Source organism: Anomaloglossus baeobatrachus, chromosome 6 (assembly GCF_048569485.1).
Source record: "Anomaloglossus baeobatrachus isolate aAnoBae1 chromosome 6, aAnoBae1.hap1, whole genome shotgun sequence".
Classification (NCBI taxonomy): Eukaryota; Metazoa; Chordata; class Amphibia; order Anura; family Aromobatidae; genus Anomaloglossus; species Anomaloglossus baeobatrachus.
Genome location: NC_134358.1, coordinates 78,807,289 through 78,834,710, shown reverse-complemented (window position 1 = coordinate 78,834,710; position 27,422 = coordinate 78,807,289). Strand labels below are relative to the sequence as shown.

General features: G+C 47.6%; 1 protein-coding gene across 3 annotated transcripts in view; it reads left to right on the top strand.

Moving 5' to 3' along the window:
- The window catches only part of MTERF3 (mitochondrial transcription termination factor 3), a 135,818-nt gene that overhangs the window by 24,056 nt on the left and 84,340 nt on the right, over nucleotides 1-27,422 (top strand). For all 3 annotated transcript variants that reach the window (XM_075353063.1, XM_075353061.1, XM_075353064.1), the window contains exons 2-3: nucleotides 10,262-10,585; nucleotides 16,030-16,179. In XM_075353063.1, the coding sequence (XP_075209178.1) occupies nucleotides 10,279-10,585; nucleotides 16,030-16,179 (457 nt within the window). In that variant the 5' untranslated portion in view covers nucleotides 10,262-10,278. The remainder of the gene's footprint in view (nucleotides 1-10,261; nucleotides 10,586-16,029; nucleotides 16,180-27,422) is intronic.

Below are 27,422 nucleotides of genomic sequence, written 5' to 3'. Positions count from 1 at the left end.
GATAACCAGATCCACTGTCTCTGCGGCTGAGGGAAGACCGGCACACGGAATAAAGTGAGCAGCTTTAGTCAACCGATCCACCACCACTAAAATGGTATTGTGACCGTCTGAGACGGGCAACTCCACAATAAAATCCATTGAGATAGACCCCCAAGGGCGAGATGGCACGGGTAACGGTTGGAGGAGTCCTGTGGGAGCCACACGAGGGACCTTGCACCGGGCACAAACCACACATGAGTGGACATAGTCCTTTACGTCCTTTAAACAGGTAGGCCACCAGAAAAAACGGTTCAGAAATTCCTGCGTCTTCTGTACCCCCCTATGACCAGCCAACACGGAGTCATGGACCAACTTGAGAACCCGAAGTCTTACGGCCTCCGGGACATAAATGCGTCGCTCTCTCAACCACACACCATTCCGAAGAACAAGAGTTACATCATTCGGGGGGGCAGCAAGAAATACGTCACCATCATAGGCCAGCTTGATGTCCTTCCACAAGTCCTGGTCCTGGATTACTCCAACGAAATTGGCATCCGATAACACGGTCTGAGACGGGGTTCCAGGCACGGAGTCCACGGCGTGGATTCGGGACAAGGCATCGGCTTTCCCATTACGTGAACCTGGACGGTATGTAACGACAAAATTGAACTGGTTAAGGAATAGGCTCCAACGGGCTTGCCGTGGAGACAGGCACCTGGCAGACTTAAGAAATTCCAGATTACGATGATCTGTGAGTACTATCACTTGCTGCGCGGCTCCCTGTAAGTGGTGTCTCCATTCCTTGAAAGCGGAAATAATCGCTAACAATTCCTTGTCCGCAATGTCATAGTTCCTTTCTGCAGGGGACAACCGGCGGGAAAAGAAAGCACATGGATGTAAGAGACTCTTGTCCCCAGTCCTTTGTGAAAGGATGGCCCCTAATGCGTAGTCGGAAGCGTCGACTTCCACGATAAAGGGAAGTGCGGGATTCGGATGTACCAATATAGGCGCTGAGGTAAAACAAACCTTGAGACGATGGAAAGCCTCCTGGGCCTGGGCGGACCACACAAACTTCTGTCCTTTCTTGGTTAACAGAGTGATGGGACGAACGATCTCTGAAAAATTACGGATAAAACGTCGGTAAAAGTTGGCAAAACCGACAAAGCGTTGTACCTCCTTGATGTTCCCCGGTTCCGGCCAGTCTAGAATTGCTTGTATCTTGCCAGACTCCATGTTCAGTCCCTGAGGAGAGATGACATAACCTAAGAATTGTATTTGTGAGCAGTGGAACTCGCATTTCTCCAGTTTGATGTACAGGTGGTTTTCCCTCAGCCGGGTAAGTACGGTCTTGACGTGTTCCTGGTGTTCCTGTAGGGAATCAGAAAAGATTAGGATATCGTCCAGATAAATCACCATGAATTGGTCCATGATATCCCTAAAAATATCGTTAACTAGATGTTGGAAAGTCGCGGGAGCGTTACAAAGTCCAAAAGGCATCACTAGGTACTCAAAATGTCCATACCGACATCGGAACGCGGTCTTCCACTCGTCTCCGGGACGTATGCGAAGTAGATTATATGCCCCACGGAGATCCAATTTAGTGAATATTTTTGCCTGTTGGACCCTCTCCAATAGCTCAGGAATCAACGGTAACGGATACCGGTTCCGGATGGTTATTTTATTCAGTTCCCGGTAGTCAATACAGGGTCTCAGAGTCCCCTCTTTCTTTTTCACGAAAAAGATGGGTGCCCCTGCTGGTGAGGTAGACGGGCGAATAAATCCCTTGGCTAGGCTCTCATCAATGTATTCTTTTAGTGCTTCTAGCTCAGGTGCCGCCAACGGGTAGACATGGCCGAACGGAATCTCCGCCCCTGGGAGTAAGTCTATGGGGCAATCATACGGTCTATGCGGGGGAAGCCGATCGGCTTTTCTTTTGTCGCATATGTCAGCAAAGTCATCATAAACCGGGGGTAGAACAGGTACCTGTACAGTGCCCTCCGCATTCGGTGTTACTGGAACCGGAATAGTTGGACTAATGGTCGGACCACTCTGCGGTGGGAATGAGATTTCCTTAGTTTCCCAATCGATGACCGGATTCGTAGACCGTAGCCACGGAATACCTAAAATAATCGGAAAATGAGGAGAGGAAATTATCATGAAAACAAGGGTCTCCTGCTGACCTGGCTTCATCACGCATTCTAGTGGTACTGTTTCCCGATCCACTGGTCCAGAGCTTAACGGAGATCCGTCTACCGTCTCCATGGTAACCGGTGAGGATCTTTGCTGAGTCCGGATACCGTGTTTCCTGGCAAAAGAGGAGTCCATGAAATTTCCCCCTGCCCCAGAATCTATCATTGCAGAGGTAGGTATTAGATGCCCCTCCCACTGGATCTGAATGGGGAGCGAGCAATGGGTATATTTCCCTTCTGAGTCCTTCGGTGAGGTTGACATTACAGTCAAGGGAAATACCGCATTCAAGTGCCCACTTGCCTCAGAGATATCGGACTCTGCGTCCGTGTTGTCACACTCTGCCATGGCTGCCAATACCTTATTTGGGCGATTTGGACGTTTCGGGCAGTCGATCAAGAAATGATCCGATTGACCGCAATAGAAACACAAACGCTCACGGAGCCGGTGTTCGCGACGTTCGTTGGTCTCTCGCTTTTGCAGAGAGTCCACTTGCATAGGAACGTCCTCGGCCTCCCGTGGTGTCCTGAGAGCGGGTTCTCTAGAAGGAAACGCAAAGTTGTTTACACGGTTTACAGCTGCCCATTTTTCCTGTCTACGCTCCGTCAAGCGGGTATCAATACGCACACAGTGCTGGAGAAACAGTTCAAAATCCCCTGGAGATTCGGAACGAGCTAACTCGTCCTTGATGGTACCGGACAAACCTTTTCTGAAAACAGACAATAATGCATTGTTTCCCCAATCGGTGTCTACCACTAACCTCTGGAACTCAGTGGCGTATTCAACGACAGAACGCTTTCCCTGACGTAAGGAAAGGAGAGCCGATTCAGCGGTAGCACGGCGATTCGGATCATCAAACATTTGCGCCATTGCGTTCAGAAAGTCATCCAGGTGATTTAAACGGATGTCCCGATTCTCTATCATAGGATTAGCCCAAGCCAGTGCTCGTGAGGTTAATAACATGATTATACATAACACCTTGGACCGGTCAGAACGGTAATAATCAGCATGTACATCAAAAAACAGTATACATTGGTTCACAAATCCACGAAACTGGCTACGATCACCATTGAAACGGAATGGGGGTAACCTAGGCATACCGGCAGCTGATACGGACGTAGTGGGGACGGCTTCCTGAGCCTCCACTCTGACTTGCAAATCCTGAATAGCCGGACCCAGTACCTGGTGATCATGGCCCAGCTGTGCCTCCACATCTCTGAGTTTAGTTTGCACCGCCTCCATCTCCTGCTGCAAGGAGTTGATCATGGAAAAGAGCTGATCTACTCGTGTCTCAGTCATTGCCCCAGCGAAATCCTCTTAGGGCCTGAGTATAATGTAATACTACTGTATGTTCTGAGGATTTCGATAGCGTAGGGCAATGACAACAGAGACGAGTTCTTGGTACAAGATGTTATATAATATGTACACACGGTAGATACACAACGGGAATAAACACAGTAAAACAAACACACAAAACACTTTTACGCAACGGAGCGAAGGGGATTCCCGGGGCCACGCACCGGACTCCCCCAGGGAGACCACCAGAGCGAACCCCTGGACAGGGACTGTCCGGCAATCAACCCCGGAAGGCCTAAATGCGCAGCAGCCGGTACACAAGGGGCAAGTAGTATAGTCCAGGAGTGTCCGTACGGGAGGATTGTCCAGAGTGGTTACGAACCGGGCAGAGTGCTGATCAAGACGGCAGACGGAGTCCGGGCACAGCTTGACGCAAACCGGGTATGGTCCAGAGTCAGTCGGTAGATTTTCAGGAGAATCCAAGGCAATCAGGAAGTAGAAACAGCAACGCAGGAGCACACAGCAAGCAGTATACTCAGGCACTGGACTGGGCTGAGAGGCGGCCTTTTAAGCAGCTGGACAGGAAGTAGGGCAACAGAACCTTAAACTCCATGTTAACTGAGGGCAAGCTCATTCAAAAGAGAACTGGAAAACCTGGAAACCTGACAACAGCCAGGGCTTACTCATAGATCAGGTAGCTCAAGGCTGGACACATTACAAACAAACACACACCCCGGAAGAAGGACTGACATCGAAACCTATAGGTCGGGGTTCTGGGCTCTCACCACATTTACAGGTATGATTTAAGTACTGCAGTCGATTCAGGGATACATCTCTATTTACTGTATATGCTGTCGTTATTATGTCCTGGACTAGCTGCAATGAGCACTGTGTGTTTGTTTGTAATGTGTCCAGCCTTGAGCTACCTGATCTATGAGTAAGCCCTGGCTGTGCACATCTGGATATATTTATTGAACATGTGCTCTTATCTACTGTGTATATGGTGAGAGCACCACCTGTTGGCATACACCATCTGTCTCTACTTTTTATATTGTCTACTTATTATTAACTTTTTCTATACTAATAAAATTCAAGTGTTTTATATCCAAGTCGTTGTCCAGATTTGTTCTTTTTTTGTCTACCTTTTCATAGGTGCGGATTTTGTGCGGATTTGATGCAGATTTGACGCGGATTTTGTGATTTTTTTTTTTTTTTATTATTTTTTATTCAATTGAATAGGCAAAATCCGCAACAATAATTGACATGCTGCAGATTTTTCCGCACGAAAATCCGCACGATTTCCGCTGCGGAAAAATCCGCAGCGTGGGCACAGCATTTCCCAAATGCCATAGAAATGGCTGGGGAGTAGCTGTGCTGCAGATTTCTGGAAAATCCGCGGCTTTTCCGCGAGAAATCTGCGGCAAAATCCGCGCATTTTCCGCAGCGTGGGCACATAGCCTAAGGGGTACTTTGCATGCAGCGACATCACTAGCCGATTGTAGCGATGCCGAGCGCGATGGTCCCCGTCGCACATGCGGCCAATAGAAGCGGAGGGGCAGAGATGAGCGGGACGTAAACATCCCGCCCATCTCCTTCCTTCCTCATTGCAGCCGGGACGCAGGTAAGGAGATGTTCCTCGCTCCTGCGGCTTCATACACAGCGATGTGTGCTGCCGCAGGAACGAGGAACAACATCGTACCTGTCGCTGCAGCGAAATTATGGAAATGACCGACACTACACAGATCACCGATTTTTCTACGCTTTTGCGATCGTTTATCGGTGCTTTTAGGCTTTACACGTTGCGACGTTGTTACCGACGCCGGATGTGCGTCACTTTCAATTTGACCCCGACGAGATCGCAGTAGCGATGTCTCAACGTGCAAAGTACCCCTTTGAGTAGTCAGATTTGCTATGTGCACATTGCAGTTTATTTGTCAAAAGTTTGTTACAAAAAAGATGCAGCATGTTCATTCTTCTGGTGTTTTTGTCAACATTTGTCACAATAACGCATCAAAAACGCACCTACATTACAAGCGTTTTTTTTTTTACATTTCCAGGCTCTGTCTGACAAGGTGCAGTTTTGGTTGCAATTTGTGTGCAGAAAAAACTTCAGCGTGCGCATGTAGCCTTAAGCGGGCTTTACATGCTACGATTTCGCTACAGCGATCTCGTTGGGGTCACGGATTTTGTGACGCACATCCGGCCGCTGTAGCGATGTCGTAGTGTGTGACTCCTTGGAGTGATTTTGGATCGTTGCAAAAACGTCCAAAATCGCTCCTCGTTGACATGGGGGTCAACTGCCAGTTATCGCTGCTGTTATCCAGCACTGGATCCGTTTTTTTTCACAGAACGACTGATGGTTAAAAACTGATGTGTGAAATGGGCTTTTTGGCTGCTTTCACACATCAGTTTTTTGGCATCAGGCACAATCCACCATAAAACGGATCTGGCACCGGATCAGTTTTTTTCCTCATTAGCGCCTGATGCCCCTGCGCTGCATCCATTGTGCGCCGTTTGTGTCCAGCTGCCGTAAAGGACGCAGCATGCAACGGTTTTTTTTTGGCTGCGGCGCTGTTTGGCGTTATGTACAATGAAAGCGTATGGGTGCCGGATCCGTCGTAATGCTGCACAAAAAACGTATTACAGTGACGGATTGCGTTTTTTTTCTACTGAGCATGCTCAGTAGCACAATGGATCCGTCCAAAAACTGAAGGAACTGATGGGAAAAAAACTGATGTAACTGATCCGTTTTTTCGTCTGACACCGGATTGTGCCTGATGCCAAAGGTGGGCTATTTCCAGCAGTCTATAGATAATGGATGGAGTGGAGGTGATGGGCTGAGTAATCGGATACGGACTTGTTACCCATGACCTGCTCCAACTGAGGACATTGCGACTGGGCTTATCCCACAGCTGAAAATGGGAAAAGCAGCAGCGGGCGCCCCAGATTATCTCCAATGTTAGGCTGCTTTCACACTACGTTTTTTTAACATGCGTCATGAACAGTTTTGTTTTTTTTGCTGTAAAAGCGGATCCTGCTTTTACAGCAAAAAAACACATGCAAACACATGTGTTATTTTGCAGCATCCTGTCACTTTAAGTTTATGGGCGGGCATTGGAGTCATGTGATCGGGAGTCAGTGGAACTGAACGTGATAGACTGGGAGCCGGCTTCTGACAGCTGCGGAGGCTCGTAACCAAGGTAAACATCAGGTAACTTGCTTGGATACCCGATATTTACCTTGGTTACGAGCATCCGCAGCTGCTAGGAGCCGGGCTGCCTGCTCCCTGCACACGTAAACATCGGGTAACTAAGAGAAGCGCTTTGCTTGGTTACCCGATATTTACCTTGGTTACGAGTGTTCGCAGCTCTCAGGCGGGGGAGAGTGAGAGGAGGGGTCGAGAGGGAGGGGGAGAGAGGGACTGATCACAGCAGGCTGGTTTCTGGGCATGCTCAGTAGAGCAAGCAGGATCCTGTCTATCAGCATGCCAGCGTTCACATGCGTTTGCGTGCTGTTTAGTCAGGATCCAGTAATTTGCAGTATTTGGACGCAGCTCAAAAACGCTACAAGTAGCGTTTTTGAAATATGTTAAAAAACTGCAAGTCGCTGGATCCTCACTATGGCTGGATGAGAGCTATGACTGGGCTGTTAATTTACAGGGTTATAGCCTATTCAGGAATGACCGTACAAATAAGCGAGGGGGAGGTGTGTGTCTATATGTAAAATCATCCTTAAAACCCATCCTGCGTGACAACATATGTGAGGGTACTGAGAATGTAGAGTCCCTATGGGTGGAGATAAAGGGGGGGAGAATGAATAATAAAATACTGATAGGGGTGTGTTATAAGACGCCGAATATTATGGAAGAGGTAGAGAATCTCCTCATAAAGCAAATTGATAAAGCAGCGAGTCTCGGAGAGGTAATTATTATGGGGGACTTTAACTATCCTGATATAAATTGGGGAACAGAAACTTGCAGTTCCAGCAAAGGAAATAGATTTTTGATAACAATGAAAGATAATTACCTTTCACAAATGGTACAGGACCCCACAAGAGGGGGAGCACTACTAGACCTTGTACTAACCAATAGGCCAGACCGCATATCAAATATACAAGTTGGGGGTTACTTGGGGAATAGTGATCACAAAATATTAAGTTTTCATGTATTCTTTAGTAAGATGTCTAGTAGAGGGGCTACAAGGACACTAAACTGCAGGAAAGCAAATTTTAAACGGTTGAGAGATGATCTTAGTGCAATAAACTGGGATGATGTACTAAGTAATAAAAGTACACAAAGCAAATGGGAGACTTTTATGAGCATCCTGAATAGGGCTTGTGCAGAAAATATACCCTATGAGAACAAACATGCTAGAAATAGGAGGAAACCCCTATGGCTAAATAGAGCTGTAAGGGAAGCAATAAAAGAAAAACAGAAAGCCTTAAAAGAATCAAAGAGGGTAGGTAGTGATGAGGCATTATATAATTATAGAAAATTAAATAAAATATGTAAAAAGCAAATTAAGTTAGCTAAGTTTGAGACAGAGAGACTCATTGCGAGAGAAAGTAAAAATAATCCTAAAATATTCTTTAACTACATAAACAGTAAAAAACTGAAAAGCGATAGTGTTGGCCCCCTTAAAAATAGTCTTGGTGAAATGGTGGAAGGAGATGAGGGTAAAGCCAACCTGCTGAATGACTTTTTTTCTACCGTTTTTATACAAGAAAATGCCATGGCAGATGACATGACCAGTGATACCATAAATTCACCCTTGAATATTACCTGCTTAACCCAGCAGGAAGTACGCCGCCGCCTCGAAATCACTAAGGTTGACAAATCTCCGGGCCCGGATGGCTACACCCCAGAGTACTACAGGAATTGAGTTCTGTGATAGATAGACCATTATTTTTAATCTTCTCAGATTCCTTAATAACAGGGTCGGTACCGCAGGACTGGCGCATAGCAAATGTGGTGCCAATATTCAAAAAGGGGACAAAACCTGAGCCGGGAAATTATAGGCCGGTAACCTCTACGGTTGGTAAAATCCTTGAGGGTTTCTTGAGAGATGCTATACTGGAGTATCTCAAGAAAAATAACCTTATGACAGAGTATCAACATGGGTTTATGAGGGATCGATCCTGTCAAACTAATTTGATCAGCTTCTATGAAGAGGTAAGTTCAAGCCTGGACCAGGGAAATGCAGTGGATGTTGTGTATATGGACTTTTCAAAAGCTTTTGATACGGTGCCACACAAAAGGTTGGTACATAAAATGAGAATAATGGGGATAGGGGAAAATATGTGTAACTGGGTTAAAAACTGCCTCAGTGATAGGAAACAAAGGGTGGTTATTAATGGTACGTACTCGGACTGGGTCTCAGTTCATAGTGGGGTACCACAGGGGTCAGTATTGGGCCCGCTTCTTTTCAACATATTTATAAATGACCTTGTTGGGGGCATGCGGAGTAGAATTTCAATATTTGCAGATGATACTAAACTCTGCAGGGTAATCAATACAGAGGAGGATAATTTTATATTACAGGGAGATTTATGTAAATTGGAGGATTGGGCTGAGAAGTGGCAATTGAAGTTTAATGTAGATAAATGTAAGGTCATGCACTTGGGTAGAGGAAATAACATTTATGATTATGTACTTAATTGTAGAACACTGGGTAAAACAGACACAGAAAAAGACTTGGGTGTATGGGTGGATGGTAAACTTCACTTTAGTGGACAGTGTCAGGCAGATGCTGCCAGGGCTAATAAAATAATGGGATGTATTAAAAGAGGTATAAGTGTTCATGAAAAAAATATAGTTCTACCTCTGTACAAGTCACTAGTGCGACCGCACCTAGAATACTGTGTACAATTCTGGTCACCGATATATAAGAAGGACATAGCTGAACTGGAGAGGGTGCAGAGAAGAGCCACCAAGATTATTAGAGGAATGGGTGGGCTGCAATACCAAGACAGGTTATTACACTTGGGGTTATTTAGTTTGGAAAAACGAAGGCTTAGGGGGGATCTAATCACAATGTATAAATATATGAGGGGACAGTACAGAGACCTTTCCAAAGATCTTTTTACACCTAGGCCTGCGACTGGAACACGGGGGCATCCGCTACGTCTTGAGGAAAGAAGGTTTAATCATAATCACAGACGAGGATTCTTTACTGTACGAGCAGTGAGACTATGGAACTCTCTGCCGCATGATGTTGTAATGAGTGATTCACTACTAACATTTAAGCAGAGCCTGGACGCCTTTCTTGAAAAATGTAATATTACCAGTTATGTATATTAGATTTTATGACAGGGTATTGATCCAGGGAACTAGTCTGATTGCCGGATGTGGAGTCAGGAAGGAAATTTTTTCCCCATTGGAACTTGTTTGCCACATTGGGGTTTTTTTTGCCTTCCTCTGGATCAACATGTTAGGCTACGGGTTGAACTAGATGGACTTAGACTCTCCCTTCAACCTTAAAAACTATGATACTATGATACTATGATACTATAACGCACGCAAACGCAGGTTAACGCATGTTAACGCGAGTACATTGCAAATGCATTGAAATGAAAACGCATTTGCACTGGATCCGTTTTTGCGTTAAAAAAACGTTCAGGACGCATGTTAAAAAAACGTAGTGTGAAAGCAGCCTAATATGGTTTCTCTAATAATAAATGAAAAACGTGTTTACCTGCTAATGTAGTGTGCGGCTTCCTGCAGATTAGTGCTGGGCCCCATAGGAAAAATAATAATAAGGTGCTGATCACCTGTTTAATGGAAAGTTTCCTGTTTTTCCAGACTTCCTCGGGTGAGGGATGGCGCTGTGCATGTGCCGGAGCAGCGCTCGGTGTCTTCTGTCAGCGCTGCGTCATTCTCCGGTCACAACTATTAGGAAACCGAAGAAAGATGACCCTTTTTCATCACCTTCATGTTCCCATCAATTTTCCATGATACAGAACACAGCGAGGAAAAGTGTTTTTCATTTTCGGGCCGTCTGCACACAATCTGGCTCCGAGGACTGCGGAAAAGTCACTCACCCAGAAAACAATCTGCCCGTCATCAGCCAAAAGCAACAGGAGGCCAATATCCTACCCGGAGAGGACAAGGATCCTCATCAGGAAGGTACGAGCACTGGGATCACGCCTGACAACTGGGGGGGATCATGTCAATCAAAACAGTGATCTGTTTATGGAAATAAGAGCAAAAAGGAGGACGGGTAAGCGTGGGCCTCTGTTTAAGCCCCCCGCTGTCCGCATTTGTGGATAATATATATTTTACAGTTTAGTTTTAAACAAAAAATGTATATTTTGCTTTTTGTAGCCTCTGTGTGCACTGTCTATTATTGGCTGCAGAATGAGTTAATAAAAGCAACAAAAAGAGGGATAAAAAAAATCTCAAAATTCAGCAATTACTTACAGCAAATAGAGGGCAGCAGGTATAACCTGCCCAGGCCAAGGAACTAATGCACTGACACCCAGTGACACAAGGTCTAATATTCAAATAAATGTATTTATTAAACAATATATTCACAATTTTTAGATACAACAAGGTGTTTCAATGAATGTTAGTATAGCACTGAGGACGCTTAAGGGCGAAACACGTGTCGGGAATCCGGGCTGTGGACACAGCACCAGACAGTACGCTTCAGGTACATCCATTATTGTTTTTTGAGTACTGCACAGTTCTGCTATATCCTGTTTCCTGTACTTCAGTGGAGCTTGCGGCACTGAACATAGGCAATATTGAACACGCGGTTCTAATGCCATTATCTATTGCTGTATACTCTTTTAGCCTTTTCATGGGCTAGTTCCACTATGTACATCTGAAAAAAAGGCACGATCTGAAATTGGCATGCATCATATAAAAAGTGCAAATTCACAGATTTATTCCAACTGTACTATAATAAAAAAATGAGATTTTTAGCAAATAATTGATCAATTCTTTGAGCCACCCCTGTCAACGTCACGGCAAATTTCAATAGGGGGGTCCTAACCTATATTATGTATTTCATGTGCCATGCGGCCTCCTAGATAAAGTTAAAAGCAGAAGAGTGTCATGCGATCAGACCACAGCTGCGGGGGGGCGGGCCGGCGCTGCGTAGGGGAGGGACGGCTCTGCGTAGGGGAGGGCCGGCGCTGTGGAGGGGAGGGATTTATCTCCCTCTCTCCTCCGCTGCCGGCTGATGCCATTCTCGCCCTGCACTCTCGGTACACCGGTGTAATGCGAGTGCAGTGAGAGTTTTTTTTTTTTTCTCACCACATAGACTTGAATGGGTGCGAGAGAAACAAGGATCGCATTCAAATCGAATATGATGTTTTATCGCATTCCACTCGCTCCGATTTTCATGCCGTGTGTCTTAGGCCTTAAGCCCATACTATTACCGTATTTTTCGGACTATAAGACGCACCGGACTATAAGACGCACCCTGGTTTTAGAGGAGGAAAATAGGAAAATAAAATTTTAAGCAAAAAATGTGGTCATGACACACTGTTATGGGGCGAGGATCTGCCGCTGACACTATTATGGGGGTAATGTCCCCCAAATTCTCTACTAAGGTACCCCATCCTGGTAATGATCCTCCTGCCTTGTATCTATCTATCTATCTATCATCCTGCTATATGCTGCCATCAATCCTGCTATATACCCCCAACCTGCTATATACTGCCATCCATCCTGCTATATACTGCCATCCATCCTGCTATATACACCCAAACTGCTATATACTGCCATCCATCCTGCTATATACCCCCAACCTGCTATATACTGCCATCCATCCTGCTATATACACCCAACCTGCTATATACTGCCATCCATCTTGCTATATACCCCCAACCTGTTATACACTGCCATCCATCCTGCTATATACCCCCAACCTGCTATATACTGCCATCCATCCTACTATATACCCCCAACCTGCTATACACTGCCATCCATCCTGCTATATACCCCCAACCTGCTATATACTGCCATCCATCCTGCTATATACCCTCAGCCTGCTATATACTGCCATCCATCCTGCTATATACCCCCAACCTGCTATATACTGCTTTCCATTCTGCTATATACCCCCAACCTGCCATATACTGCCATCTATCCTGCTATATACCCCCAACCTGCCATATACTGCCATCCATCCTGCTATATACCCCCAACCAGCTATACACTGCCATCCATCCTGCTATATACCCCCAACCTGCTATATACTGCCATTCATCCTGCTATATACCCTCAGCCTGCTATATACTGCCATCCATCCTGCTATATACCCCCAACCTGCTATATACTGCTTTCCATCCTGCTATATACCCCCAACCTGCCATATACTGCCATCTATCCTGCTATATACCCCCAACCTGCTATATATCTTGTATCACACACAAAAAAAAAAGTTTATACTCACCTTTCCTCGCTCCATGCAGCATTTCTCCTCCCCCTTCTCTGTGGCTGCAGCAGCGCCGCAGATCTGTGGAGCCGTCACCGGTCACTTCCCTGGAGCATCGCTCGTCCTCCTGTCTGCCGGTCAGCTGACCTGCATGACTAGAAGCGCGCACAGCGATGACGTCATTGCTGTGCTCACTGCTTTCTACACAGATCAGCTGACCGGCAGACTGGAGGACATCGCGATGCTGCACGGAAGTGGCCGGTGAGTGTACCGTACTTATTCACTGCCCCCCGCACTGATAATGATGCGCGGGGGGCAGTGAATACAGCCGCACATGATCACTCCAGGCTGTAGTTGCCAGGGGTGATCAAGGCCGGCTGTTTAGTAAGCGCGCATCCCCCGCCCACCTGTCAGCGCCGGCTTCAGTGCTGAGAGATGATAGGCGGGAGGATGGGTGTGCATATGAAATGAGCGGGCCCACGTGGTCATGGCAGGCGCTGTTACAGCCTGCTCGTGTCCCAATGGCCCGCTCCACCGCAGCACCCTCTTTCCCGGCCATAGCCCTATATTCAGACCATAAGACGCACCCCCCACTTTCCCCCAGCATTTGGGTCTTATAGTCCGAAAAATACGGTATATACAGCTGCTGAGCTGCCCTCTATTTGCTGTAAGTAACTGCAGAATGAGTTAACTGAGAATCTATCAGTGGGCTTGTTCTGACAGTGTGACAGACAGTTTGTAACTCTTTTATCCGCCTTTTTCTGATCTCTTCTAAGCTGATTTAAGAGCGCACACCACATCATAGTTGACTGTGCAGAGAAACAGAGCTTGTAAAAGCAAAACGGTGCCACGCTTTTAAAAAAAAAAAAAAAAAAGTTCCAAAAAATGAGTTTTAACCCAGAATGCATGACGTTATGTAAAGAAAAATTGTCCACAAAGGTGAAAACTTTTTTTTTTTTTTTGTTTATAAAGAAAAACCCCCTTTCTCTGACGCCTCATTGGGGGACACAGGACCATAGCTTAGTGTCTGTAGGAGGCACTTCCTTTCAAGGTTTGTTATTTTTTGAGGGCGACGGTTTCCTTTTGGGACCGAGCTCCCACTACCATCAACGGACGGGAACGTGGAGTGTCGCCTCCACGTACCCCCTCCTGCGACGCTGGATCCTGGGCTGGACCACGGGTTCCACAGACACCGATTTTCCAAAGCCCAGGGTAGAGGCCTGTGCCCCTATAGCCCAATTCAGGAAACCGTCGCCCTCAAAAAATAACAAACCTTGAAAGGAAGTGCCTCCTACAGACACTAAGCTATGGTCCTGTGTCCCCCAATGATGGCTAAGAGAAAACGATTTTACGGTGAGTACAGAAAAATCCGTTTTTTCCACTACAGAGATTTACAAAATGACTAGTTTAAACGGGTGCTCCGGGAAGATAAACTGTTCTAATGTCCCTGCCCTCATAAGCTATAAGGATACAGTTAGGTCCAGAAATATTTGGACAGTGACACAATTTTCGCGAGTTGGGCTCTGCATGCCACCACATTGGATTTGAAATGAAACCTCTACAACAGAATTCAAGTGCAGATTGTAACGTTTAATTTGAAGGTTTGAACAAAAATATCTGATAGAAATTGTAGGAATTGTACACATTTCTTTACAAACAGTCCACATTTTAGGAGGTCAAAAGTAATTGGACAAATAAACCAAACCCAAACAAAATATTTTTATTTTCAATATTTTGTTGCGAATCCTTTGGAGGCAATCACTGCCTTAAGTCTGGAACCCATGGACATCACCAAACGCTGGGTTTCCTCCTTCTTAATGCTTTGCCAGGCCTTTACAGCCGCAGCCTTCAGGTCTTGCTTGTTTGTGGGTCTTTCCGTCTTAAGTCTGGATTTGAGCAAGTGAAATGCATGCTCAATTGGGTTAAGATCTGGTGATTGACTTGGCCATTGCAGAATGTTCCACTTTTTTGCACTCATGAACTCCTGGGTAGCTTTGGCTGTATGCTTGGGGTCATTGTCCATCTGTACTATGAAGCGCCGTCCGATCAACTTTGCGGCATTTGGCTGAATCTGGGCTGAAAGTATATCCCGGTACACTTCAGAATTCATCCGGCTACTCTTGTCTGCTGTTATGTCATCAATAAACACAAGTGACCCAGTGCCATTGAAAGCCATGCATGCCCATGCCATCACGTTGCCTCCACCATGTTTTACAGAGGATGTGGTGTGCCTTGGATCATGTGCCGTTCCCTTTCTTCTCCAAACTTTTTTCTTCCCATCATTCTGGTACAGGTTGATCTTTGTCTCATCTGTCCATAGAATACTTTTCCAGAACTGAGCTGGCTTCATGAGGTGTTTTTCAGCAAATTTAACTCTGGCCTGTCTATTTTTGGAATTGATGAATGGTTTTCATCTAGATGTGAACCCTTTGTATTTACTTTCATGGAGTCTTCTCTTTACTGTTGACTTAGAGACAGATACACCTACTTCACTGAGAGTGTTCTGGACTTCAGTTGATGTTGTGAACGGGTTCTTCTTCACCAAAGAAAGTATGCGGCGATCATCCACCACTGTTGTCATCCGTGGACGCCCAGGCCTTTTTGAGTTCCCAAGCTCACCAGTCAATTCCTTTTTTCTCAGAATGTAGCCGACTGTTCATTTTGCTACTCCAAGCATGTCTGCTATCTCTCTGATGGATTTTTTCTTTTTTTTCAGCCTCAGGATGTTCTGCTTCACCTCAATTGAGAGTTCCTTAGACCGCATGTTGTCTGGTCACAGCAACAGCTTCCAAATGCAAAACCACACACCAGTAATCAACCCCAGACCTTTTAACTACTTCATTGATTACAGGTTAACGAGGGAGACGCCTTCAGAGTTAATTGCAGCCCTTAGAGTCCCTTGTCCAATTACTTTTGGTCCCTTGAAAAAGAGGAGGCTATGCATTACAGAGCTATGATTCCTAAACCCTTTCTCCGATTTGGATGTGAAAACTCTCATATTGCAGCTGGGAGTGTGCACTTTCAGCTCATATTATATATATAATTGTATTTCTGAACATGTTTTTGTAAACAGCTAAAATAACAAAACTTGTGTCACTGTCCAAATATTTCTGGCCTTGACTGTATGTTCACAGGTTGAGTTTTTGCTGCGTTGACTTTTGATTGTCTTTTTTGCCTTTCCCAGCACTGGAGGAGGTTTCTTATTTATCTGCACTGGATGCGATGAGAGAAGATGAAGCTGTGACGATGATGCCTCCGCCCATCCCTCCGGCTTCCTTTACACTTCGAGACTATGTGGATAGTTCAGAAACTCTCCAGAAGCTGGTGATGCTCGGTGAGTGGGCACAGGGTCGGACTGGCCCATCAGGGGGTTGGACTGGCCCATCAGGAGGTCGGGAGAGCCCCCGGTGGGCCCCTGCTATTGATGGCCACGCCCCCTACATCCCCCTGGGCCCCTATGGATATGTGAGCAAGGCCCTCCCGGCCGGTAATTTCACTAATCGTATCGGCACATTGCCGATATGATTAGTGACAATCCCATTCCCTCTGCTTCGGCAAGCAGGGAGAGCGATCTGCCTACTGTCGCTGCCGCTCTGACTCCTCTGCGCAGCGACACTGCAGGAGGAGGCAGTCTCAGAGCGATGACTGCTTCCTTCCTGTACCGGCAGCATCGTGCTGCGGAGGGCAAACCCGGTGTCGCCCCAGGTCAGGCTGCAGGAGCAGCAGCACGTGAGTATAGAAGGTGGGGGCTCGGGGGCGAGCAGGGGGCCGAGGGGGGGGGGGACTGGGGCCCAGGGGGATGTGCGGGGAGGCTCTTTACCTCACCAGTCACCTGCCAGGGGTCCCCAGACAGTGCTCCAGCCGCCTCCACCATCCCATCTGTCCTGCTGCTGGGGTCCTGTAGTGCAGCTGCCCCCCCAGTATGGTGCCCTCAGGCAGCTCCCAGGCCACAGGGCATCACAGGCTTGAGTGGGCCCCCAGCCTTTCAATCGTAAACTTCAGTGATCGTGCAAGTTCTGTACAATCACTGAAGTTTCCGCAGTTGCAGGACCTTTAATTACATCACGTGTATCATGTGACTCACCAAAGGTCCTAGCGGTGCACTGCAGGAGTCCCCAGGCCTGCACCGATGAGGTGTGCAGGACTTGGAGACTGCGCCGGTATTCAGATGTATGCGCGTCTTTCAGGCGCGCATACATTTCTGCAGTGCGGCAAGTGACAGGAGGCAGAGGAGCTGCTCAGCTCCGCACCGCGACGTACCGTCATCACCGGGGCTGCAGAGCGCACGCCTCAGTCCTGCACCGACATCATCATCACCGGGGCCACAACTGCAGGGATGAAGAGGAGGACGCGCAGGCACAGGTAAGTGCTCCAGAGGAGCCGAAGATGTACTTTTAGATGAGGGGCTGCGGATGGGGGAGGAGCAGTGTTCTTTTACAAGGAGCATTAAGAAGCGGTGGTGGACTTTATGGAGCATATTATGGGTCAGTTGGGGACATAATAGGGCAGTGGGGAACATAATAGGGCAGTGGCGACATTATAGGGCAGTGGGAAACATAGGGCAGTGGGGGACATTATAGGGCAGTGGGGGACATAATAGGGCAGTGGCGACATTATAGGGCAGTGGGAAACATAGGGCAGTAGTATTATATGTCCTTGTGTGGTAGTAATATGTCATCTGGTCATGTTGTACTGATATTTGTCGTGTGTGTGTGTGTGTGGTATTATTTGGTCATTATGTGGTGGTAATAGTGTCACGGTATTTCTCCCTTGTATGTGGTTGTATTCGGTCACTATGTGGTCTGATTATGGTGTGGCGGTATTACTTTCTTGTATTTAGTCTTAGTCGGTCATTATGTGGTGTGGTTATAGTGTTGCGGTATTTCTCCCTTGTATGTGGTAATATTCGGTTACTGTGTGGTCTAATTATGATGTGGTGGTATTTTCCTCTGGTATGTGGTTGCTTTTGATCACTATGTGTTGGTAGTATGTTATCTGGTCATAGTGTCACGGTATTTCTCCCTTGTATGTGTTATTATTCGGTCACTTTATGGTCTGGTCACGGTGTGGTGGTATTTCTCTCTTGTATGTGGCTGTATTTGGTCACTGTTTGGTGGTAATATGTTGTCTTGTCACGGTGTGGCAGTATTTATCCCTTGTATGTGGTTGTATTCGGTCACTATGTGGTGGTAATATGTTGTCTGGTCACGGTGTGGCGGTATTTCCCCCTTGTATATGGTATTATTGGTTTTGGTGTAGTGGATTGTGATGTGTATGGAGGTCACTTTTTCTCTCTATAAGGGGGAGATTATTTCCAGTAGAAATTAAATACTTAAACATTTAACCCCTCCCTGTCCTGTGACTATTACACTGCAGTAAATATGCAGTTACAGAGATTCTCCAGTGAAAACAAGTAATCACCTTTACTAAGGCCACGTTCACACACTGAGTATTCAGTGAGTTTTTTACCTCAGTATTTGAAGCCAAAACCAGGAGCGGTAAAATCAGAGAAAAAGTGTAATAGAAACACGGGCACCACTTCTGTATTTATCACCCACTCCTGGATTGGGCTACAAATACTGATGTAAGACACTGACCAAATACTGAAAGTGTGAATGTGGCCTAAGTAAAAGTGCACCGATCGTGCAACTTTTATTCCCCATTACACTGTAGCTCGTGTCCGATTCGACCCCTGATCCATTCATTCCCTCAGTGGCTGCGAGCGCTGCGCTTGTTATTATCTGGCTGCTCCACAGAGGATGAATGGAGCTGCGGTCACACATCCCACCCCACAGAGGATGAATGGAGCTGCGGTCACACACCCCACCCCACAGAGGATGAATGGAGCTGCGGTCACACACCCCACCCCACAGAGGATGAATGGAGCTGCGGTCACACACCCCACCCCACAGAGGATGAATGGAGCTGCGGTCACACATCCCACCCCACAGAGGATGAATGGAGCTGCTGTCACACACCCCACCCCACAGAGGATGAATGGAGCTGCTGTCACACATCCCACCCCACAGAGGTTGAATGGAGCTGCTGTCACACATCCCACCCCACAGAGGATGAATGGAGCTGCGGTCACACACCCCACCCCACAGAGGATGAATGGAGCTGTGGTCACACATCCCACCCCACAGAGGATGAATGGAGCTGCTGTCACACATCCCACCCCACAGAGGATGAATGGAGCTGCTGTCACACATCCCACCCCACAGAGGATGAATGGAGCTGCTGTCACACATCCCACCCCACAGAGGATGAATGGAGCTGCTGTCACACATCCCACCCCACAGAGGATGAATGGAGCTGCTGTCACACATCCCACCCCACAGAGGATGAATGGAGCTGTGGTCACACACCCCACCCCACAGAGGATGAATGGAGCTGCAGTCACACACCCCACCCCACAGAGGATGAATGGAGCTGCGGTCACACACCCCACCTGCCGCTGCAAAAAGTTCCCAAATCTCCCGATCAGTGCGGCTTCCACTGGTCTGGTTCCACCGATCAATAAGTTATCATCAATCTAACCTGTGGATTGGTGATAACTTGTTTTCACCAAAGACCCAATTACTGCAAACGACTATAACTGTACATCCCAGTTATGGTGCACAATATAGATGTGCAGGAGCCGCCTGTGTATACAGTCAAAGCAACACAAAATTGGGGATAATGCTAATGGGTGTTTATATTTAGCTGTAGGGAGGGCCCCTGGAGTCAGTTCCCCTGGTGGGCCCCATACAGCCCAGTCCCACCCTGAGTGGGCACACGGCATCCTCGGCTGATATGCTCAGTGCGATTTCTTCTCTGTAAAGCTCAGTTCACGTCTTGTTTTACAGCAGATTAGATCAGGAATATTTCCCGGCATAAACTGCTGTATAGACGTAGATCAGCCATTTACCACAGTGTAGAAAATTGTAAATTACCTCACAGTCTATGAATATATACAGCACATCCTAGAATGTTTTGTGACCTATGCATCAATGTGCTCATAGGCTTGAAGAGACTTGTGTCAGCAGAAATTGACTGTTCAAACCATGCACAAGTGCCCAGTGCACCCTTGGTGTTGATAAGTGGTTCACGGCACCTTCTCGACTACTTGTCTTGCATGTATCGCCTCATTATGGTTTTAGATTGACAGCTCTTGTTTTACAGCTGCCCGAAGAAGTCGAATTTTGAAGGAAAACAGGTAGGAAGGTGTACTGAAGAGCTTTGCCCCACCAAGTGTTCAGTGAGTTCTTGTGCTTGGTTTGGACAGTCATTCTGTGCTGACATAGGTAAGGATGGTTGACCTCGGGGGGATCAACATCCAACACCGGAGACGCCATCACGTGTTTCTCAACGCTGGCAGGAAACTAGCCAGGTCTTTCACCGGGAAGGAACAACCACGGGAAGGGCAGTCTCCAGTCAAGGAGACCACCTATACCAAACATGGTATCCATCCACAGACAGCTGTTTCGGGGTATTTGCCCCTCATCAGTGTGCAGTAGGAAACTGGCTAGTGGGAGCAATGCCTAGTAGAAGACTATATAGGTAAGGATGGTTAACCTCGGGGGGCTCAACATCCAACACCATGCTGACAGATTCTCTTTAATTAGCAGAGATTTGCCAAAAAGATGTGGTGTCATAGGTGATGTCCCTTGTACTTATTAAAGGAGTTTCCCCATGAACAAAGTATATTTTATTAACTAATAGATCTTGGAATAATAATAATTTCCACAATTGGATGTGTTTAGAAAAATATCTACCTGTGCTAATCTTGTATATGTGTCCCTGCTATGTACTGTGTAATGGCAGTGTCTGACCTTACAGGGACATGGTCGGCACACACCACAATTCCTGGACAAGAAAGGAAAAATAAGTGATTATACAGATAACATAGGAGCTGCTTTCTGTGAGGTAACACATTTCCTTGCTTGTTTTATCACAGGAACGAGTGTTTTTTTTTTTTTTTTGTTTTGTTTTTTCCTCCGTCTCCAGTCCCTAGATCATCATAAATCAAGATATGAGCTCTGGCTGCTGCTGCTGGGCTCATATGTCACTGAATTGATTTATAATGTGCTCAGAGGACTGAGACAGAAGAAATGCTCGCTCCGGTGAGAAAACAAGCAGGGATGTAATGCTCTCCACTGGAAATGGTCAAGCGGCAAGCTGAAGTGGACCCCTTGGACCACAGGGGGAGTCACTTTAGTGGGAGGGGCTTGATTAAGCTCCCATCGGGAGGCGGACGCCAGGTGCTACTACTAGGGCAGAAACCAGGACTGTGGCAGCTGACCCCCAGGGCAGGGACGGACACAGATGCAAACAGGCTGAATCTCTAGTGTAGACAAGTAAGCTGAAGCAGACACCAGGTAAGCTGAAGTAGACAGCATGGCCAGGACAAGTCACTAGCAAGGGCAGGAACCACTGCAGTAACTGAGACAGATGACACACCAGTATGGACACAGTCACTAGTACCAACAGAGTCGGATGGACAGGTAGCAGGTACCAACGGGACAGGAACCAGGTGCCAACAGTGAAAGCCGGACAGAAACCAGGTACAGGCAGGACAGAACTGCAATCAGGTGCCAACAGGGCAGGATGGACTGGAGACATGTACAGACAGGGCAGGATGGACAGGATCAGGTACAGGCAGGACAGGACAGACAAGGGGACCTGACAACTAGCTGGCTAGGGGAACAGAACACTAACTAAACACAGGCATTGAACAAACCCCTCCCCTAGTGGGAGAGTGCCTTAAGTACCCTCTGCCTCTCAGCGATAGGCTGAGAGGCACTGCTTGGGAATCATGCGCTGATCTTTTAAGAGAAGGGCAGCCGTGCACACACACTCCATAGGAGCAGTCCTGGAGAACCTTTGCCGTGCCGTGTGTACAGGCCCCGGGTGAGGGAAGCAGGAGGCACCCACGTGGAGTCCAGCGAGGATGCCAGGTAGCGTGGACAGTGACGGGCGTGGCGTTGAGTGAGCGTGCGTCCCTGTAGGGAGAGGAGCAAGGGGTGCAGGAATGCCAGCACTACAAAGGAAATGTTTACCTCACAGAACGCAGCAGCTGTGATCCCATGCTATCCTATCTGTTTGGGTTTTTTTCCCCTCCCCTGCCCAGGAAATGTGGTAAGATTAGACCATGTCCCTGTATGGTCAGACACGGCCATTACACAGTACACAGCAGGGACACATAGATAACATTATCTCAGCACAGGAACAAGTTTCTTTAAAACATCCAATTGTGGAACTTATTATTATTCTAAGATCTATTGATTAAAATGTACTTTGTGGGACAGGACCTTTAATACAATTGGATACAAAATCGTATGCTGTTGGCTAAATGTTTTTTTTTGTTAGCTAAGACACTTATGTAGATATACAGATACATATGTCCGGTGGGATACATTTGGTGGGACTGGCGGTAACACCGAACATAGTGTGAATTCTGCCTAACATCATTGTAGCTCGTAATTCAGCATTTTAGTAATCGGGCACGCTGCTAACACCAAGCATCCTTTTTATATACTATTGCCAGTATATAGATATACCTTTACATTGTGATATTGCTTCTTTACATGTCTACTGATCATAAAACTGAGGGAAAAAAAAGAAAAGGATTCGGCCTCACAGTTGTGTAACGCAATGTGCACGTTTTTCCGCTGTGTAGGTCACAGGAAATGAGATTGTGGTTTCTGCACTAAAACTGTTTACAGAGAACCTATCATCAGGATTTATCCTATTAAAGTAAAGGTATGGGTATGGGGGGGGTTATATTGATTTAATGGATAAGTATAGGGGTTCTTACCTTAGAAGTCTTGGCGCCTCTTCTTGCATTGGGGCAGGACTGTGGGTAGGGTTGAGTCTTTCGCTCTGCAATGGCCCCTCAGCATTTGTATAATCCTTCTTGCACTAGCACTGCCCTTGCCACGGGGGGGGGGCGCTTGTGCACATTTATCTCCCAGCATTCTCCACTGGAGGCGGCGTATGCTCAGATTGGCCCCTGGCAGTCTTCAGCAAAATGGTGCCAGTGGTGGTGCATGCGCAGATGAGCCAAGATCTCCATCTGCGCATGTGTCACCAACGGCACCAATTTGGTGGAGAACACTGCGAGATGGCTGTGCACAAGCGCTGCCTGTGGCAAGGGTGGTGCTAGCCCAAAACTAGAAAAAGGAGGATTATACAAATGTGAAGGGGCCATGACAGAGCCAAAGACCCTACCCACCGTCCGGCCACAATGTACTAAGAGGTTATGGTACCAAGATCTCTTAGGTAAATTAAACAAGAAACCTGTTCCGGATTTTTATTGTACATTTATCCATTAAATCTGTGTAACAGCGCCATTATAGCCATACCTTTTATAAGTTAAATCCTGATGACAGGTTCTCTTTAATGGGTTTGAGCACATGCGTTGCATCAATAATGTGAGCTGCTCCGCTGACCTGTACCTGTTAATAGTAACCTATGGCTGCCTTACACATTAGATAGTTACCGTCTGTAATCTTGTTCGGCTGATGACTTTCTCTCCCGGCGTCTTCCCCCCTTAGGCCTAAGCCACACGGCGAGAAAATCGGTGCGAGTGGAGTGCGATAAAACATCGCATTCCCCTCGGACCAATTCTAGCCTGTATGTCAGCACACATGAGCGATTATTTTCTCAGCCCTAATCGGACCGAGAAAACAATCGCAGCATGCTACAATTGTAAGCTGAGACTCTTTCTCTCGCACCCATTCAAGTGAATGGGGCGAGAGAAAAATCGCACTGCACTCGCAGTACACCGGTGTACTGCTAGTGCAGTGCGAGAATGGCAATAGCCGGCTACGGAGGAGAGAGGGAGAGAAATCCCTCCCTCCCCGCCTCAGTGCCGGCCCGCCCCCCGCAGCTGAGGTCTGCTCACATGATCGGACCTCAGATGCAGGCACACTCGTATGACACTCGGCTCCTGCTGTGCTGCCAGCGTAAGCTGAGTCTCATGCGAGCATCGCTGTAGTGCCCCGTGTGGCCCCAGCCTTACATATGCACTCTATATGGCCTTGTGTGCTGCGTTCTCTGTAGGAAAAGGAGATATTAGCACATCTAGAGGGAGGGGAAATGCTTCATCCTCCTGGACATCTGCGGCCACGGGAGAATCGGGAGGTCCCCATACACATGACATGGTCCGCCAGCCCACTGAAATTAGAGGATTAAGCTGATGTACACTACTGCTTAAAAGTTTTAGGCAGATGTAAATAAAACATGCTTTTGGAAATGTGTATCAATAGTTTATTTTTATCAATTGTCAAAATGTAAAGTAAATGAACAAAAGAGAAATGTAAATCTCATGAATATTTAGTGTGATCGGCAGTCATCTTCAAAACGGCATTCATTTTTCTAGATACATTTACACATAGTTTATAAAGAAACTCAGCAGGGAGGTTGTTCCAAACATCTTGGAGAACTAACCCCAGATCTTCTGTGTATGAGGCTGGTGCAGATCCTTCTGTCTCTTTGTGTAATTCCTGACAGACTAGATGTTGAGATCAGGGCTGTTTGGGGGACAGATCATCACTTCTAGGACTCCTTGGTTTTTCTTCACACTGAATATAGTTTTTCATGACGTTGGCTGTATGTTTGGGTTAATTTTCCTGCTGCAGAATAAATCAGACGCCTTCCTGATGATATTGTATGATGGAAAAGTATCTGCCTGTATTTCTTTATCGTTCCTTATGGGAGACCCAAACCATGGGTGTATAGCTTCTGCCTCCGGAGGACACACAAAGTACTACACTAAAAGTGTAGCTCCTCCCTCCGAGCATATACACTCCCCGGATGACCATTCCAACCAGTTCAATGCTTTGTGTTCAGGAGGTCACACACACACACATGCATCCTCTGATTTTTGATTTTTGATTTCAAAGATTTGGAAGAAAAGCGGGTCCAATCTGGACTCCCGGCATGTCCCTTCTCACCCCACTGTGTCGGCGGTGCTGTTAAGGTTGATTTCAGGGCTGGAGCCTTCACATGCCGCGCTCCTTCGCCATCCCTTGGGGCTCTGGTTTGAAGTGGGAGCCATCACGGTTCTCACTGCTTTGCAGGAGACCGGTCTCCATCCGCAGCCCTGTTCAGGATCCTGCCAGACGGAGCGATGACCCCCCCAGGGACCTGGCACCTGCGTCTCAAGCTAAGTACTGAGACGTTATTACCACAGAAAGTGGTCTTTCTAGGGGTCCCTTGTACTTTATTTGTGGGGGAGAATGTGTTATATGTATGTTTTAACATTTCCGGCCGGTTCTCCAGTTTTCACTGGAGAACCGCGCCGATGGTGCCTGCACGCTGGCCGCATGTTTAAATCTAGGCCCCGGCTTCGCCTGAGGCCTAGTTTCGATTCTATGTCAGTCAGTGCAGTGAGACAGGGTGGCTCCGCCCACCGGCTGCTCAGCACAGGGAAGGGTCACTCCTCACTGAGGAAAGATTCCCTCCCCTGTATGCCTCATTTGCCCTCCGTCCTGCTCTCAGAGTAGGCCCCGCCCCCTCTCCTTGCTGCGGACGCCATTTTCTCAGCGTTCTAGGGCACAGAGATCAATGTCTGCAAACACATTGTGACAAATGGGGGCCTGGGACAGAGCCCCCAGTTCTGGGGGATCTGGAGGGCACAGAGATGCCCCTATGTTAAACAGTCTGGCAAGCCACAACCTCCGGTTGTGCAGCTGCTTATACACTCTGTTTATATACTCTGCTGGGGTTTTTTTTCCGAAAAGCCCCCACTTCTGGGGAATCTGGAGCAGAGATGTTATGTTAAACGGTCTGGCAAGCCACAACCTCTGGTTGTGCTGCTGCTTATATACTCTGCTGGGGGTCTTTCTGGACAGAGCCCCCACTTCTGCAGCATGTCTCATATCAGTGCAGGGCTGCAAGGCTGTTTTTTATTATGCACCGCATGTTGACTCGTACTGTCTGTACCGAGCACATAACCACATTGTGATGCCTGCTCTGACATAGTGGTGCCTCAGCCTGGAGGCTTATCCCCAGTGGTCCCTCCGGCTGCTCCGGCTCCGGGGTAGAATCCCTCTCTCCAGGGGACAGCTGTCCTGGACACTGCTGAGCATGCATCAGCCCCCTTCTCAGGGCGCTTCTGCTGCTACGGCTCGCTCAGCAAAGCTCACAGAGGATTCTTCATCTGGGAGCCCGTCCTCCTAAAATGGAGACGCAGGGTCCCCTTTCCCTCCTCGCCCCGCGGCTCTGGTTCACGAGCTGACTCGCAGGACAAGGAGGATGCCTTACTGGGGGCTCGGACGCTCTCCATGTACCCCATTGATCTGTCCGAAAGTGACGCAGATGCTAATGATTTGATTGCGTCCATTATATTTGTACTGGACCTCAATCCGCCTGTATCAGGGGAGCACCCCTCTTTGGCAGAAAAGCATCAGTATACCTTGCCTAAGAGAACAAGGAGTGTGTTCCTTATCCACTCCAGCATTCAGGTCACTGTGACCAAGCCCAGAGCCTGTCCTGACAGACGCTTCCCAGAGCGTGGTTCTGATGACTGTTTCCCCCTTCCACCAGTGGTGGTCAAGGAGTGGGCTCATTCACCAAGGGTGGACCCTCCGGTGTCTAGACTTTCAGCCCGGACAGTTGTATCAGTGGCTGACGGCACCTCTCTGAGGATCCCACTGTCCGCCAGGTTGTCCTTCTGGCCAAATCTATATATGAGGCGGCAGGGGCCTCGTTCTCCCCATCTTTTGCAGCAGTGCGGGCTCTCAAAGCCATCTCTGCTTCTCGGGAGGAGATGCATTCCCTCACCAGGGCCTTTATGCCCGAATTGGTTGCCTTAACTTCCAGGCTTCAGTCTTTTCATCCTATAGCTGGAGACTGTCACCGCACTGCGGTGGCCTCGGCTACTTCCCTCGCTATCCGCAGGTTCCTGTGGCTTCGAGAGTGGAAGGCAGATGCTTCTTAAGAAGTTCCTTGCTGGACTCCCTTTTGCTGGGACCAGTCTATTCGGTGAACAACTGGATGAAATTATTAAGGAAGCTTTTGGCAGGAAGAGTACTTCCATGCCACAACCCAGGAAACCTTCCAGGGCAGGAACCAGTCGAGGTTTCGTTCCTTTTGTTTCCTCTAACTGGTCGTCCTCTAAGCCCTCGGCCTCGTCCACTAACTCAGCCAAGGTCCGTAAACCAACTGGCGCATGAAGCCGTGTCCTAAGTCGGCAGGAGCTGCTGCCACCAAGGCAGCCTCCTCTTGATTACCTGGCCGCGCCAGTAACGTCCTTGGTCGGTGGCAGGCTCTCCCTCTTGGGCGACGTGTGGTTTCAACACGTCTTCGATCAGTGGGTGTGGGTTACCATCTCCCACGGCTACAGAATAGAATTCTATTCAGCCACCAAACAGATTTTTTCTGACAACTCCCCCCTGCTCCAAGGCCGCCGCCTTCTCACAGGCCGTGGCATTCTTGCAGGCCAATGGAGTAATTGTACCAGTTCCCGACTGGGAACGGTTCTGAGATTTCTACTCAAATCTCTTCCTAGTCCCCGAAAAGGACGGTGCTTTCCGACCTGGATCTCAAGCTTCTCAACAAGCATGTTCAGGTGCGGCAATTTTGCATGGA